We start from the raw sequence: 14,828 nt of genomic DNA on the forward strand, positions 1-14,828 counted from the left end.
TGAATAAATAAAAACAATCCCTTTCTTTTCCAGAGGGATCATATCTGAAAAATCATCTCTCAATTCCTGTAATCCATTTCGCTTTTAAACACACCATTGTTGGTGCTCTTGGAAGGAACTGGCTTAGGAAACAGAGCTGCAGAGCAGACCGAGGAGTTTCCTGTCTCTCCTATTTAAGCAGGTCTGGTGGTCTGAATTGTTGTGACCAGCAACTCATTGGTGCTCAATTTTGCCCCATTTTGTACTTTCCTTTTCCCCCCTAAAGTGGGGAGGTGATTATTTTTACCACTGTAAAAGCACATTGCTACGTAGAGAAAAGTCACATTTGGTGTTGAGTGATAACTCTAAAAGAAGGTAAAGCTTCTCCTTTGCTTGCCTGGCTGTAATTCATGTTTGAGCAGGGCAAGGGGGAGGGGGGAAGCAATCTGTGGCATTAATTCTTGGCTGATTAATTGCCACAGTAAAGGGTGAGTAGTGTATGTGGTAGGACTGCTACATATTTTCAAGGAATTTTTTCTTTTTATGCACCCTAGGAAGTGGGCTCAAGCATTTTGCAATCCTGTTGTCTGAAATCATGCCACTCTGGCTTTCCTGGCCATAAAGCCTGTTGGTCCCCCTGTAGGCAGTGTATTTTAATGCACATTCTCAAACATGATTCACATAGCACTAAAAAGATTCTTTTTTCCAGTTTAAATGTTAATTCTTTTGTAAGTCCTCCTACTTTCTCTCCTGGAAGCTGGATGTTTGTTTCCTCTTGGACGGCTTTTCATTCCACCTTGTGCACATTTTCTGATGACTGAAGTGTTCTTGGCTGACGAAGCTAGGCAAGATGAGCGAGTGGCCTGCCAAGGTTTCATTTCAGCTGGAGAAGGTGTGTGCAACTTTGCTGGACTATGCTGTTCTACATTACCTTGGACTCAGGGCCTTTTGGCCAAAGACAGATCTGCATTGCTGCCACACAGAATATTTCACACACAGGCAGAAACATGGGAGCACTGAAGTAGACTTAAATCACTGCTCAGCTTGTGTTCCTGAGGAGATGAAACGGCTGCAACAAGCCTGGATACAGCGTGAATTGTGCTTATCTTAACAGAACTGTGAAATCGGCAGGCTGAGGATCTGCCTCTGGGTCAATACTCAGTCCTTTTGTACCATGTGAAAATTCAAATAAAAGTGGGAGGCCAAACTCTAAAGAAGACTATATCTGGGAGCAAGGTGTGTTTGGACTACTCTGCAGTAAACTCCTGGACCCCCTTCCCTTCCCAAGGAGTTGTGGTTTCAGTGTCGCAAAGAAACTTATGGGTGCTGGCTATACAAATCCATTTTGTAAAATGTCCCTTTCTGTTTTTTCTGACTAAAGTACCTGCAGGGTTATCTGAATTTAACTTGAATGTCCCAGTGTCTTGCAGTCTCAGGATAAAATGCTCCTGGCTTAGGAAATCATATAAGCTGAAGGGGGAGCTGGAGCTGGGGCTGGGGGCGGGGGGAGGTGGAAGGGAAGTGTGTCCCCTTGCTATCATCTTAAAAGATATAATGTAGAGATATCAAGGGAAAATAGGCATGTGTAACTCATACAGTAATTGCTTTACCTCCCAAATGAAACTAGAAGAATTTGACATTGGGAGAGGTAAAAATGCCTCCCCTCCTCTACTGCTTGTTAGTGTAACAGTATTGATTTCTTTTGTCGTTTTGATCAGCACAAATAGGGATCCCTGCTGCCTGGGCCTTTCTTTCCGTTTTAGTTGCAGAATAACAAACCTGAGCTATTTTTATGAATTGCCCTCTTTGGAGGGGGTAGAGTGTGTTTCAGTGCAGGTGCATACTCTGCAATGCCCCCACAATATTTTCTGCTGTGCCAATGGGCACGCAACCAATGCCAGTCTTCCTCTGCTCTTGAGTTTAGAACAAATAGATTTTCATCTCTCTCTTAACTTGCGTTTCTTTGGGGGAAGAAGTTGTGCTTTTCAGAGAATCTCCTGCAATTTCTAGTTTTAAAAATGAACAGCAGCTGTAGTGCTTACGCAGTAGTGGGGCAGACATTGGTCCCGTACCTAGTGCCTGAGCAGCAGACTTGAGCCATGCATGTACCGGGCAGCTGAAGGAAGATAGATCTCAGACCTGGAGTCTCCTTGGCTCCAGACTTTGAAGCTGAAAATAGATGAAGGCAAAAAGTATGTGGGCAGCTGCTTGCCAGGGTAACACTGATGTTTCTTCCTTCTAGGGGAAGCTAACCTCACGGTTAGTCATTTTGAAACCAGGTAGTGCTAAGGGTTAAAAGTTGGGCATTATTAGAGAGACTAGTTCCGTATGCTGGTGGCATTAGTGTGCCCATCTGCTAGCACTCTTGTTTACAGCTACTTCTCAGAGGAAAGCCCAAGTGACCTCCCCACCTCAATCTTGTGAACTTGAGACCACCACCTGAATGTCAGTGCATTACCTCTTAGGGCATCAGAAGGGAAAACTGCGTATGTATGTTGTGCTTTGTCTGGGAGAGTGATATGACTATCTTCAGCACGGGGAAAAGGAGGGATGTGTTGCCTGTGCTTGGGGTTGGTTGCTGATAAGAAGGTGGACTGTTGGACACACAAAAAGGGTTGTGCAGGATCCAGAAAAAGCTGTAGAAAGAAAACATTTGCTTGTTTCCTCAGCTTGCCCACTGAGGAAATCACTGTTGGAGAGGAATTTGCATATTTTTCTCTAGAGGAGCCCACCAAACACTTCCATCTACTGTGTGACTTAAAAAATGAAGAAAAGATGTATCTTTCTTTAAATCTAAAATATTAGGGCTATTGCCTGTATTTGTGAATGCTACATATGACTGTCCTCACTGTTTACAATAGGGTTTGGGTAAGAACAACTAAAATTCAGTTTTGTAGCATGTAGAAGATAGTTCTACAGTGTGTGGTTTGGCATGCCCTGATCCTTTCCAGGAGACCTCAGGGAGCAAATGGGATGTTTTCAGTTATGAGTTAAAGGCTTTGTTTCTATATGTGACAATAGAATGCAGCAATAACAACAAGCTTGCTCCCATTTCAGGATGGATTAATGTGCTGAGTCCCTTCAGCATCAGCCTCTTGTGTAATACTGATGGAAAGGAGGAGCCAGCTTTTCTCTCCAAAATCACATGTGAAAATTGGCAGAAAATCTTTGAACCTTAGAAGAACTCCCCTAGTTTGACCAATAACCTGAAGTTCCTAAATTTAAGTTTCAGAGATTAACTCTTCGTGGTTGCATGTAACTTTTTATTGCATTTCCCCAGTTCAGGGGGGACTTTGAACTCAACCTCTTCTGTTCTTAGCAGCACAACGTTGTCCTGCAGCAAACCATCAGAGATGGTCGAAGACAAGCCACAGTGCAAAGGCATTGAAATCGCTGCCATGTAGGGACATCAAACTCAAAACAAAATGGAAACAAAACAGCACAGTCTACTGGCAAAGTGATTGCAAAGGAAAGATGCCAAGAATGAATGTTATCGGCATACAAAAAGAGCCAGTAGTCTAGAAGTGAATATTCATCAGAATTGTACAAAGATGAACCATCTCAGTCCTCACATTATAAGCCAACCAGCAGTCCTGGTCAGGACCCAGATGCCACGAGGAATAGAGTTGTTCTGGTGAGGGGGTGGTAGACTGAACCTATGAAGATCTAACTTGTTTCTTGTTCTTTCTTAGTTGCCTACTAGTAGCATCTGCCTACCTCAAGGAGTGCTGAGAAATGCGTTAAATGTGGATGCACTTAGATATTTAAATGATGGGAGAGAGACATAACTATTGACATGGTGCTGGGAGGTGTCAGGCCTTAAGGAGATGCTGGTTCTGCCCCTCTCCAGTTACTTGTTCCTGTATATTAAATAATCTCAATGTATTAAAAGTTTTATCACCTTTACACTTTCCAAGCTTGTTCGCACATTTTTTTCCTCCCTATTACCAGAATTCAGCAACTTTGTAGATACTAACCAATACAAATACTTTGTAGCAGGTCTGGGCTTTCCTCAGATTTGAAAGACTCACTCACTAAGCCCTCAACTTTGTCCTGTCCCAAGAAAATGTCTCTACTAATTCTGTGGGATTGCTGCTACCAAGTATTCAATAAAGTTTCAGCAAAAATGAGTGCATGAACTTAATTCATCCTTAGTTTCAAATTATTTTCTCTGAAATTTTCACCACTCTGTCTTTGATGTTGAGTAAAATCTTATTTCTTCTTCTCGCACCCTGCCTGCAGCCAATACCATAGTTCTCTGGCTTACAGCTCGGATGTAAACCTGATTATCTCTGGTTTGGACACTGAAGTTACGTGCTCAGTGTCCAGACAGTACTGCAGCAAACAAAGATACACAGCTGAAGTTATGCTGTAAGAACAGGATGACCAATAAAAGCCACATACTGATAAATACCATCTACCAGGCATCTGCTGTATGACATTGTTACTTCAGAAAATCTGGTTTTTCTTGACTAGTCCAAATGTGTGATTTAGTTTTCCAAAGTCTGCAAAGGAATTTTGACTGTCTTTGTTTGGTTAGTTCTCAAGTCCACCATACTAACCAATACAACTCTTGTGTACTTCATTGTCTTTCAGAATATAGAGATTTTACATGAAAAATATTTCCGGCTTTGGTTCTGGTCAGTGTTTTCTAGGGATATTGCTCAGCAATTGGATCACTTTTTTTCTCTATTATATTGGAACACTTTTCTCCTCCATTCCTTTATGTAAGTAGGCGTCTCCAACATAACTGAATAAATCGTGCTAGTTCAACTCAACTGAATTTATTTCCATCAACTTCTGTCTATTGCTTTTCCTCTTCTGTGTGTGTGTGTGTGTGTGTGTGTGTTGACTTGTAACAAGGAATTTGGTGTATTGAGTTTCACTGGACCCATTCATCTACCCATTCTGTTTGTGGCATAAAACCAGCAACAATTATCTGAGCAAATGGGGTCATTCCTTTAACATGATGAATTTTTACTTTCACTACCTGGAAATGGGTGAGCAGCCCATGGAAGTGGGCCATTTGGGCAGTGTGCTGATTGCCCAGTTCTCTGCATCACCCCAAGACTGCCTGCTGATTGCCTTTCTCAACTCCTGCCGTGCCTGGAAAGTAAAGGGAAAATCACCAAGGGGAAGCTTTTTAGCCAGCAAGGAAAACCTGAAGCTCCCTGAAGTTGGCACTGCTGTGGGTTTTGCCACTCTTCTTCTGTCCATCAGCGTTTGTGTCTGTGAAGTACCACTTCCATTGCTGGCACGGCAAAGATTTGAGTTTTCTCTTGATTTCTTGTGACTGGTGGAAAGCCTGCCCTGCTGCAGCCCTTTGGCCAACGTGACACTGTCTGTCTTTGGAAGGCTGTGCGTCAGGTCTACCTTGCTAGGGAGCAGGTTTTCTTCACAAGAATGCACCGTCTTTCCAAACATGTATCTGCTGGCTTCCTCTAGAGAGGAACATAAATGCTGACCTACTTCATAACCAAAGTTCTTGCATTTGGACACTTTTAGTCTCAGAAATATTGTTTATGTTACACTCCCTCCCCTTTAAGTTTTTTGCCTTTTCGATATTCCTTTCTCTTTCTTAGTGTCTAGATCAGTGCTATAAGGATTGTTGCTGGAATACAGTTTTCAAGTCCTTTTATTTGCATTTCAAAACTACCTTCTGTAATCAGTCACTGTGTCTGTCCAAATGCACCCAGAACGTCAAGACACTGATGGACAAACAGAGAAATTGCCTGAGATGAGATGGAAGAGATCTGAAGCTTCCCTCTTTCATTCAAAATGTTAACAGCTCATTTTAAAAGCCACCTGGGGAATGCTGATCAGCACTAATTTTAGATTAATGGGATCCAGTGTCATAAGAAGGGGAGGATCTCTCTCTCTCTCTCTCTTTTTTTTTTTTTTTTAAGCAGGGAGTGTGAGTGAGCATCACAGACAAGAAATGGAGGAAGGCCCTAGGCAAAAGGAAGTTATAGATTAAACTAGTTTATAGCTGCCCTTCTCCACTGAAGTCAATGACCACTGGCTTGTTCTCTGAAAGAGTAATTTTATACTCTGGCAATAGCACTTAAACTATGCTCATGCTCCACTCACTGAATTAAACATTGTTTAATGAAAACTAATCCTATCCATTATGTCTTTAAAGACTGCTCTGTCATATATATTCCAAGAATATATATGACATGTCTATATTCCAAGAATATAATTACTGACCAAATTGAAGAATGGAAGGTATGGCCCAGGGCTCTGTTCCCCAAATAAAATGTTAGCACTGAGTTCTTCAGCACTGACTGGAGGCAGTTTATATTGAAGGCCTTAGTAAAACTCCCAGCTCTGAGCCCAAGCTGGGCACGTTTCAAAAATCCCACCTCAGTCATTTTTAACAGGAAGGGGTGTCCCTGTTTGAGTCACCTTACCAGGGACTGGAAACAGTGTTAGTGTGGAGAGTTAGAACAGCACAAAAGCTGGCAGGTACGTTAGTGCAAATGCAAACAGTTAGTATTTGCAGGTTACACCAGAACAGTGAGGTATTTATATTTAAAATGCTTTCCAATTTAGTAGTAGGGTTTGTGTTTTTATGGGCTTGGGGGAATTTTGTTGTGGTACATATGAAGTTACTTTTTTTGGCCCACCCCTGCTTTCTATAGAGAACAGTTCTACAAAAACCAAAAATACAAGAACGCTGGCAGAGCCCTGATACTCAAAACCAGGCTACTAACAATTGTTTATACCTTTAGTCAACGACAGTTCTGTTTTGTTTTGTTTTTTAACAAAGAACAAACATGGCCCAAAAATGAAACATCAGGAAAAGAGGAAATGCTGTTTACAAAATCATCTGGTATCTGTTACACGAACCTAAAATTTTCACCAAAGACTAGGAAGACGTTCCAGTGGCATCTGTTTCTTGTGCATCTGCATCGCTGCAGTCAGTCCTGCTGCGGTGGTGATGGGCCTTGTGTCCCCACTGGGACATGGGGAAATGACTCCGCCTGTGGTCTATGGTCTTGCATTCCTGTTTGTGCAAAATCCCCATTCAGAATGTGAATAATTAAACAACTGAGGTCAGACTCATATAAGCTTGAAAGATGATATAAGAAGAGCTGGGCTGTGAGTGGAAAGGGAAGTGAAGTAAGCACAGCCGTTGTGCTAGTATTTCAGGTCCTATAAAACAGGTGTGTTTTTAAGTCCTTAATGCGCCTGGCTTAACAGGAATTGGTACCACCTTATATTTCTGATAATCTTTCACTGGATGCCATTTTTCTCTTGCTCCTAAAAATTTTAGAGGTGACACTAAATGTATTTGCTTACATGCAGGTACAATTTATTCTGAACTGCATTAACACAAAACATCTTGCTGGCTTTATAACTACATACCTCATCTGTTCTTATGGAAAAGGTGTGAGATAAATCATCACTGGGAACATAATACCAATAGTGTGGGAGACTGCAGATTTTGTTTCTACTTGCTGTCGTATATTCAGTTTTTTTATCGTAAGTGCACTTAAACCATAATATAAAGTATCTGGCTCTTTTTTACACTGTGACCAAACTTAGATTAAAGCAGTTTTCATACTGTTGCCCTTATTTCCAACTTAAGCTGTGACTAAAAAGAAAATTATGGGATATTTAAATATATCAGTACAGAATATGGACTAAAATATATGTTAAAGTGCACTTTTGGTTATTTTTATCAACTGTTTAGCTATCTGTCATTCAACTTTTCTTCTATACTGCAGAGCTGAGAAGTGATTTGAGTTTAAACACTCAAGTATGCAAACATTGTCTTAATTTGCTTTGAAGGTACTAGACTGAGAAATGCAGTTACTATATATGCTTTCTGCCATGCTTTTGTTTTCAGGAACTGTGTTTAACAGTTTGAACAATGTAAAATGTTGTTAATATAAGGCTCATTGGGAAATAAATGTCTGTGCGAACCTTCCTGTCATTTCATTTCATTGTAGTGTGAGACAGAGTTAAGTTTCTAAAATGAAGCAATGGTTTCAATGCTGCTCCAGCCTCTTCAGGAAGCAGTGTGACAGCCTGAAATGTTTCAGCAGTGCTTTTCATGGGAAAACTTATTCCCATGTGCCTCCCTTACAGCAAAGCCTGTATTTCTGTGGCAACTGACAACAGGCTGAAAAGCAAAGATTTCCTAAACTGATACTTAATAGAATGTCTTTGAATAATGAGTAAATGCAGAACTCTGAAGCATGCTCTTCGTTTGAAAGTGGACATCAGCCAGTTGGATATCTTTCGGGAAACTAAAGTATGTAAAGTAGACATAATGATTTCCCCTCTGCCCATCAGCATGGCCTCAAGCTATGTCACTGTAGAAACCTCCAGAAAACATGTTTTATTTTTGTGTCTAATTCTTTTGTCCTACCGCACTGATCTCCAACCATGTGTAGAAACAGGTAGCATAACTTTGCTGGGTTTTGTATGCAGCTTGCTATCAAACACACTCAGTTCAGGAGAAGACGTGTCACCACTGCTCTGTCACCACTACTGCTTGTAATAGTCTAGGCTTTGCAGTGATTAATATCTGAAACACATAAGATAAAATGAATCCCACCTGAATGTCTTAGTCTGAGCTGGGTTACCTTTAAAGTCAGTAAAAAGATATAGGTACAAAGGGGTCATTTCTAAACTAGATCCAATAAATCACTGTGGAAGAGCCTGTTCTCTCTCTACTAATTTACAGTGGGAGTCCAGATGAGTAGTTCAAATGTCCACAAGCCAGGTAATATGAATCTCATCTTCCCTATCTGGAAATAAAACTGTTCCAGGCAAAATAAAGCCCTTTCATCAGGAGGTGGAGCTCTCCAGCCTATAAAGCTCGGGACTCCCAGTGTTCCCTTCCTCTTCTTACTCTGTTCATAATGATAAAGCAATTCCATTTCAGCTCTGACAGAAAAAGCAAGCACATAAGGCTTAGCATGTTATTTCTTTTTATCCTGGAGTCATGCAGCCATCTCTCCATTGCCTGAAGGGGAGGGATCCATTCACATCAGGGTGTGGTGCATGTTGAGGTCCCTTACTTCATAGTGTCTTGATGTAAATGGGATAATATTCTGTCCTGGCTCCATAAAGTAATGCGGCAGGCACTTGGCAGCATTCCTAAATTCTTGCTGTTTAAACATCAGGAAGCAGATCACTTGTGCATACCAAGGTTGAATTATAAAAACTGAAGGCTGTGAGAAATCCTTCCATTTAAACTGAGCAGGCACTGCAGAAGAGAGTTTCTGCATTCCTGATCATAGGTTAGAGCCTAGGCACTCTCACCTCCCCTCCACCCCAAAGAAAGCAACCAACCTGACAAATACAGTGTTTAGTAACACTTCTTTCCTGAAGTCATTCATGAGAGCTGCTGAAGATGTACTTCTCAGGATTTCTCTGTACACTGAATGTTTTAAAAGGTTTTGGGTAAATTCACGACGCCCAATGCTATCACTTGGGTTTTATTTCATTTTAATGGCTCTTTATTTTTCTTCCAGTTCAACCTTACCATGTCTTGAGATAGCAGGTGCACATTCACAAGAAAAGGGACTCTCAGCAACAGAACAAATTTGCAACTACCACTATCCCCGCCCCCCATAAGCACACCTGAATGCAATTTATTTTTTAACAGACCTATGGCATCCTACCTTTCCTCTACCCGAGGCACACTACACTAATGTTACTGTATAATTAGAAGCTTTGTGGTTACACTGTGTTAGCAGTGACACTAAGTTCCTGAAGAAGTGGATTTAAACTTCTGGGAAAATTCTTCCAGCACCTGCATTAGCTTCTCCTCATCCTCTGGTGGACTGTAGGTTCTTGCTAGGGGTAAGTGTGTAGCAACTGGTTGCCTGTCTGGAAGAAAAAAGAAAAATCCATTTAACTATTTCTTCTAGCACAAAGGAGATTTTTCTGCAGGGCTCTGTCCTTCCCAAACACACTTCATGGTCTTGAAGCCAGAAGACTTATTTCCTAGGTTTCTGGAAACAATGTTAGTTAAGTACATCTTTCAAATCAGAAATTAAACTAATTTCATCTGAATTACTGAGCTAGAAGGACTGTTCCTTTGCATAATATGACTTAAAGTGGAGAGAGAGATCTCATTGCTAGGCACAGGATAGATAAAGGAATGCCTTATTGCGGGGTTTAGGCCTGTTCTCTGTCACTAGTGTAACTGTTGTAGATAAAGACCAGTAACTTGAGAATATCAGTGCAGGCAGAAGTTGCTTTTTCAGAATGAGACATGGTTTCTTCTTCCCTCTAGAACAAGGTTTCTAGTGCTGTACAAATTCTGCAGCTGGGAAACTTCATAGTTTGAATTATTTTCATTCTTAAAATGCTTACTGTTTTAAACTGTTAAATTCTGAATGCTAAAGGGCTTCTGCTAACTGCTCGACAGCTAGGAGTAACTATCCAATATCAAGATGTCTAACAAAGCTTGCTCAATTTGATGCTTTGGTTGGTTTCCTGAATCTCATCCTCCTCACTCACTCTGCATAAATATAGCTTATATCAGTGCTACATCACTGTCCATTCTAAGCTGTCTTCCAATGAGAGATTTTTCTCTCCAAAAACGTCATAGCTAGAGCCTTGGAACCAAATGACAATGCTCTCAGACATCTATAAAGCAACTGTCAGGGCACTGCTGCAGCACTGTTAGTCTATTTAGTAAGTCCAACTTCTGCAGTAGCCAGCTGAGACAAAAAGAACTAGCTGTTCCAACACTGGGCAGCAGACTTCTCTGAAAACCTAGCAGTCTGCTTTCAGACTTCCCAGGGGAGCAGAGACATTTGGTCTCTTAAGAGCAAATGTTGTATCTGGCTGCACACACCCCATTACCTCTGCTTATGGAAAACTGAGGAGAGAGACATGCAGAGGAATGTTCCCTTCTCTATCACTGAATACGATCTGCTTCCTAGCTCAGTGGGGCATGGGAGAGGAGTGTTTCAAGTAGCCTGTCTGCAAATGTTTGGGAACTACGTGTGTAAGCCAAGCTCACCATCACGGCGAAGGTGCTTCTAGTCTTTGGAAAGAAGGACTCTGTCAAACAGTTTTTATTTATTTTGGCAGATGCAGAAAATTCTGGTTGAATGAGCCATGTTCTCACTTCCCATTTCTTTTCTCAGGAAAAAAAATGCTGGCTCTGGTTGGCCCTCAAAGGGAACTGAATAAAAGGGAACAGAGGAAATGGAGGAAAGGTGCTACTGATTCAGGAAAGGGCCCTCTAGGACCAGAAGAGCAGGATCTGTGGCAGAGTGCTCCTGCACACAAAGTCCTTTACTGAAAGCGTCTAAAGGGCATGCATTCCAGGCTGTGGTTCCCACAGGGTAGTCGGAGAGAGAAAGAACTGTCTGACTTTATCCCTCTGTGATAAACACAGGACACGAGACTGCTCTTGCAGCCTTAAGTGCAGTCATGCCAAGACCACAGCTCTCTAGAGTCACTATCTACAGCTAAAGAGCCAAGGCTTGTTCCCTGTTTACTAAAGCCGGGGGTAGACAAAGGCCAAACAGGAGTATTGGTGAAATTATGATCTAGAGTAAGAACAGCTGAACGGAAGTGTCAGGCCCAGAAGGAAAGCAAGGTGACAGGAATATGAAAAAAGGCAAAGCCTGGTTCTACAAAGAATGACCAGCTGGGATATGTAATTTGTGCATGTATCACATAATGGCATTAAAAAGGCGTGGTTCAGTTATCTGTCATCAACCATGTGTGACTGTTTGGGAGGGGAGAGAAAGGACAAAGTTAACCCAACCCTGGAAAAGTCCAAACTTCCTGTATGCCCTGACTAGAAATTCCAGTGAATCAGGCTGTGAGTGCCACATCGAAGAGAAGGACTAGGCTCCTGTGAGCAGTTACTCTGAGCCTGGCCTTTCTCTCACTGGACTGACCTGCATCACCATTTAGATGTTCATGCTTACAGCTGCCCCTACAAGATGCCTGTCATCTGCCTGGAAGAGGGAAATTCTCTGTCCTATTCTTCCACTTACATTCCCTGTGCCAACAGTGCCAAAACTGCCACTGAGGTCAAGTCTCTGCACAGCTTTAGAGAAAGAGGAAGCTGGCAGTGGTACGCTAGCATGGAGAGGCAGGAGGAGGAGCCTGTCAAAGCAAAGCCAACCTCCAGTGCCCTGTGAGAAGGATGACAGTTTCCCAACATCATAAAAGATGTTGTTCGACTGCTGTGATTCACCTTCCTTCTTGCACAGTCTTGTATGGAACCATCTTCATAAAAAAAAAAAGTACTCCCTAAAAAAAAGCTTTGAAGTCTCTGTTACCTAATTTAGAAGAGGAAAGCAGGAACATAACAGCCAGCTTAACACAATCTTTCTCTGATTGCACAATGCTTACTTGAACCTTTAGTCATGGAACAATTTTGAGAAATATTTTATCCTTTAAACAACAGTTGCCTGCTCAGGCCTCCATCCCCTTCCAGGTCAGGTGGGGTTCCTACAGTCCCAGGCAGCTTTAGCAGTCTCCACTAGACGCGATGTAGGACACTGCTGACTTACCTTGGAAGAACAAGCCGCTTGGTAACTTCGTTGCTTCGGATGAGACTGCCAACCATACAACAGTGTCAGCTCCCTGTGCCTCTGTGCGCAGGGTATTCTTCATCTTCTGATAGAAATCTGGCATTGATGATCTCACAGCTAGAAAGAAGAAGAAAAATGGAATGGTGTTGTGGCATTTAAGGCTTTTTTGGTTAAAATATTAAGAAAAAAAGGCTAAAATTTGCCATTGTGAGTGTCTGAAGAACAGAAGGCACCTATTGCGGTAAAATAGAGGTAAACTACCAGATGATCCACCAGCTGTTTGTTTGGGTCAAATTATAGGGAGAAAACTACCAGCATGTGAGAATAGGAATCAGTGAGAGATTTCCGATCCAATTCTACTATAAATTGCAAAGACTTAAAACACGGAGTAAACAGAAATAGAAAGAATCATGACAGAATCTTTAACTCTTATTTTCTCACCAGTTTTAGGAAAACATTTGCAGGATATTATTTCACAACTATATGGTGAACAGCACCTAAACCAACAATATAACTAGTGCTTAAATACTGGCTTGTTTTTCTTTTGTCAAACAGGTGATGATTGAAGGTCCTTCCCTGCAACTGTTTATTTTGGGGGGGTTGGAAAGTCCTTGAACTTTAAGGCGGGATAACGTTAAAGCTCATTAGGTTTGAAATACATGAAGGATGCAGTGCAAAAATAGATATATTTTAAAGAAAAAGAAATACTAGGGTATTTAATTGGAAATGGTAGTTTTCAAGAATAAAATCAACGGGGCAAATGCTTCAGTCATCAGAAGCACATTTTGGAAGCTGCATCCCTAGAAAAGACATGGGAGATTGGACTGCTAGTCCACATCCCAAGCTTGGTCTCAGGCAATGGTAACATTGCAAATGCAAAATGCAACATGCATATGGGATAACCGATGCTGGCCCACCCACTGTGACACAGTCACTAAAGGACAGGGGCAGCTCAGGCAAAGGGCTGTTTAGCCAACCATGCTGCTTCTCAATGGCAGTGAATGCTTAGAGGAAGAGCAGAGGAACAAGGCTTACACAATGGTGCATGCCCCATTTTCCTACATGCCCTTTCAGATTCCCATGATCTGCATGGTGGCACTCACAGAGGCAGAAGCTATAGCTTTGTGTTTAACAGTCCCATTACAAGTGTAACTTAAAGGTTAGCTTAAGGCACTATGGCTTTGCTGTGCATTTGCATGGGACTGAAACCATTCATATCCCTTTATGACTCTCTGGCTACCTGCAGATAGCAGACACTGTGCAGAACAGGACTACCAAGGGGGTACAAAACTACCTTAATCACCGATCCGGAGGCAAGAAATTGCTGCACCTGTTAAAGAAATTTATCAGAAAGTCTCAATTCTCTTTGCTCTTAGACTAATCCTGAAAAGAAAAAACAGAGTCTCAAGCAGATGGTACCTGGCGTGTCTGCCCAGCCGGGGTGCATGACAGAGAAATGGATGTTTCTGTGAGCTTTTGCCCATTGTTCTGTCAAGACGACTTGCTGTCTCTAGGATAGAACAAAAGCAGCCAGACTAGCACCGAGTCCATTAGCCTGTCCGCTGAGTTTGTTATTCTGTCTCACTATAACCAGTAGTGAGAGTTTCCCAGGGAGATAAACTGCTCCAAAGCTGTGCTGTAATTACAGGGGCATTTTAGTAGAGCAGAAATACACCTTTGCCCATCCTGACTGGGTTTATTGAATAATGTTATCAGAGACCACCATGGTCACTGCAGTCCATATCCTGGCCGCAAGCTTATCTTTAAAGTAGTTACATTGCTTTTACTGACCAAGTCTGCTTGATGCAGCCTGCAGGTAAGAACTGAGCAGGAAGAGCAGGCTTATCAACTAAAGATAGTATTCTCCCCTTGAGCCTTAAATCAAATCAAATTAAAGTCTAGCCATGTTCTCAGGGCAAAATGGTAAGTATTCATGGGTGCATGCCACGATACTCCTGAAACTGCTCTCTGCTCTGCACTTCAAAATGTGATGGTTGCTCTGACTGAAGCAGGAAATGCGTTGTACTGATGAAGATTATTCCCTGTGGGTCTCTATATGGGTTGAATGCAATGGGAGAGCAGTAGTGGACAACAGGGTTTTTGCAAAGCAGATGGTATGAGCCAACTGGCAAACAACTGCTGGGCTTTGCTTTCAAAACCATGGACCGTACCTTGTTTTGTGCATACACCATAGTTCCATCAAATGTCCCATTTGCTGACTGCAAGTCAGATATGTTTAATTTTTGAACCAGCATGCCCCCAGAAGAGACAGTTATCTGTAACCAATTGAATAAAAACCGAATGAATGAAAAACAAAACCAA

The 14,828-nt window shown here is 41.9% G+C and overlaps 2 protein-coding genes across 4 annotated transcripts in view; one reads left to right on the forward strand and one right to left on the reverse strand.

Moving 5' to 3' along the window:
* The window catches only part of WDFY2 (WD repeat and FYVE domain containing 2), an 80,900-nt gene extending 72,990 nt beyond the window's left edge, over positions 1 to 7,910 (forward strand). Inside the window, exon 13 of the transcript XR_010387262.1 lies at positions 34 to 7,910. The gene's annotated coding sequence lies outside the window, so the exon portion shown is untranslated. The remainder of the gene's footprint in view (positions 1 to 33) is intronic.
* A 1,517-nt stretch (positions 7,911 to 9,427) lies between these two features.
* DHRS12 (dehydrogenase/reductase 12) overlaps positions 9,428 to 14,828 on the reverse strand; it is a 28,170-nt gene continuing 22,769 nt past the window's right edge. For 2 of the 3 annotated variants that reach the window (XM_064504883.1, XM_026108480.2), the window contains exons 7-10: positions 14,678 to 14,782; positions 13,926 to 14,016; positions 12,486 to 12,623; positions 9,428 to 9,828 (exon numbers count right to left, since the gene is read on the reverse strand). In XM_064504883.1, coding sequence (XP_064360953.1) covers positions 9,701 to 9,828; positions 12,486 to 12,623; positions 13,926 to 14,016; positions 14,678 to 14,782 — 462 coding nt within the window. In that variant the 3' untranslated portion in view covers positions 9,428 to 9,700. The remainder of the gene's footprint in view (positions 9,829 to 12,485; positions 12,624 to 13,925; positions 14,017 to 14,677; positions 14,783 to 14,828) is intronic. The other variant, XM_064504884.1, reaches the window with a different exon arrangement.

Source organism: Dromaius novaehollandiae, chromosome 1, assembly GCF_036370855.1.
Source record: "Dromaius novaehollandiae isolate bDroNov1 chromosome 1, bDroNov1.hap1, whole genome shotgun sequence".
In the NCBI taxonomy this organism is placed as follows: Eukaryota; Metazoa; Chordata; class Aves; order Casuariiformes; family Dromaiidae; genus Dromaius; species Dromaius novaehollandiae.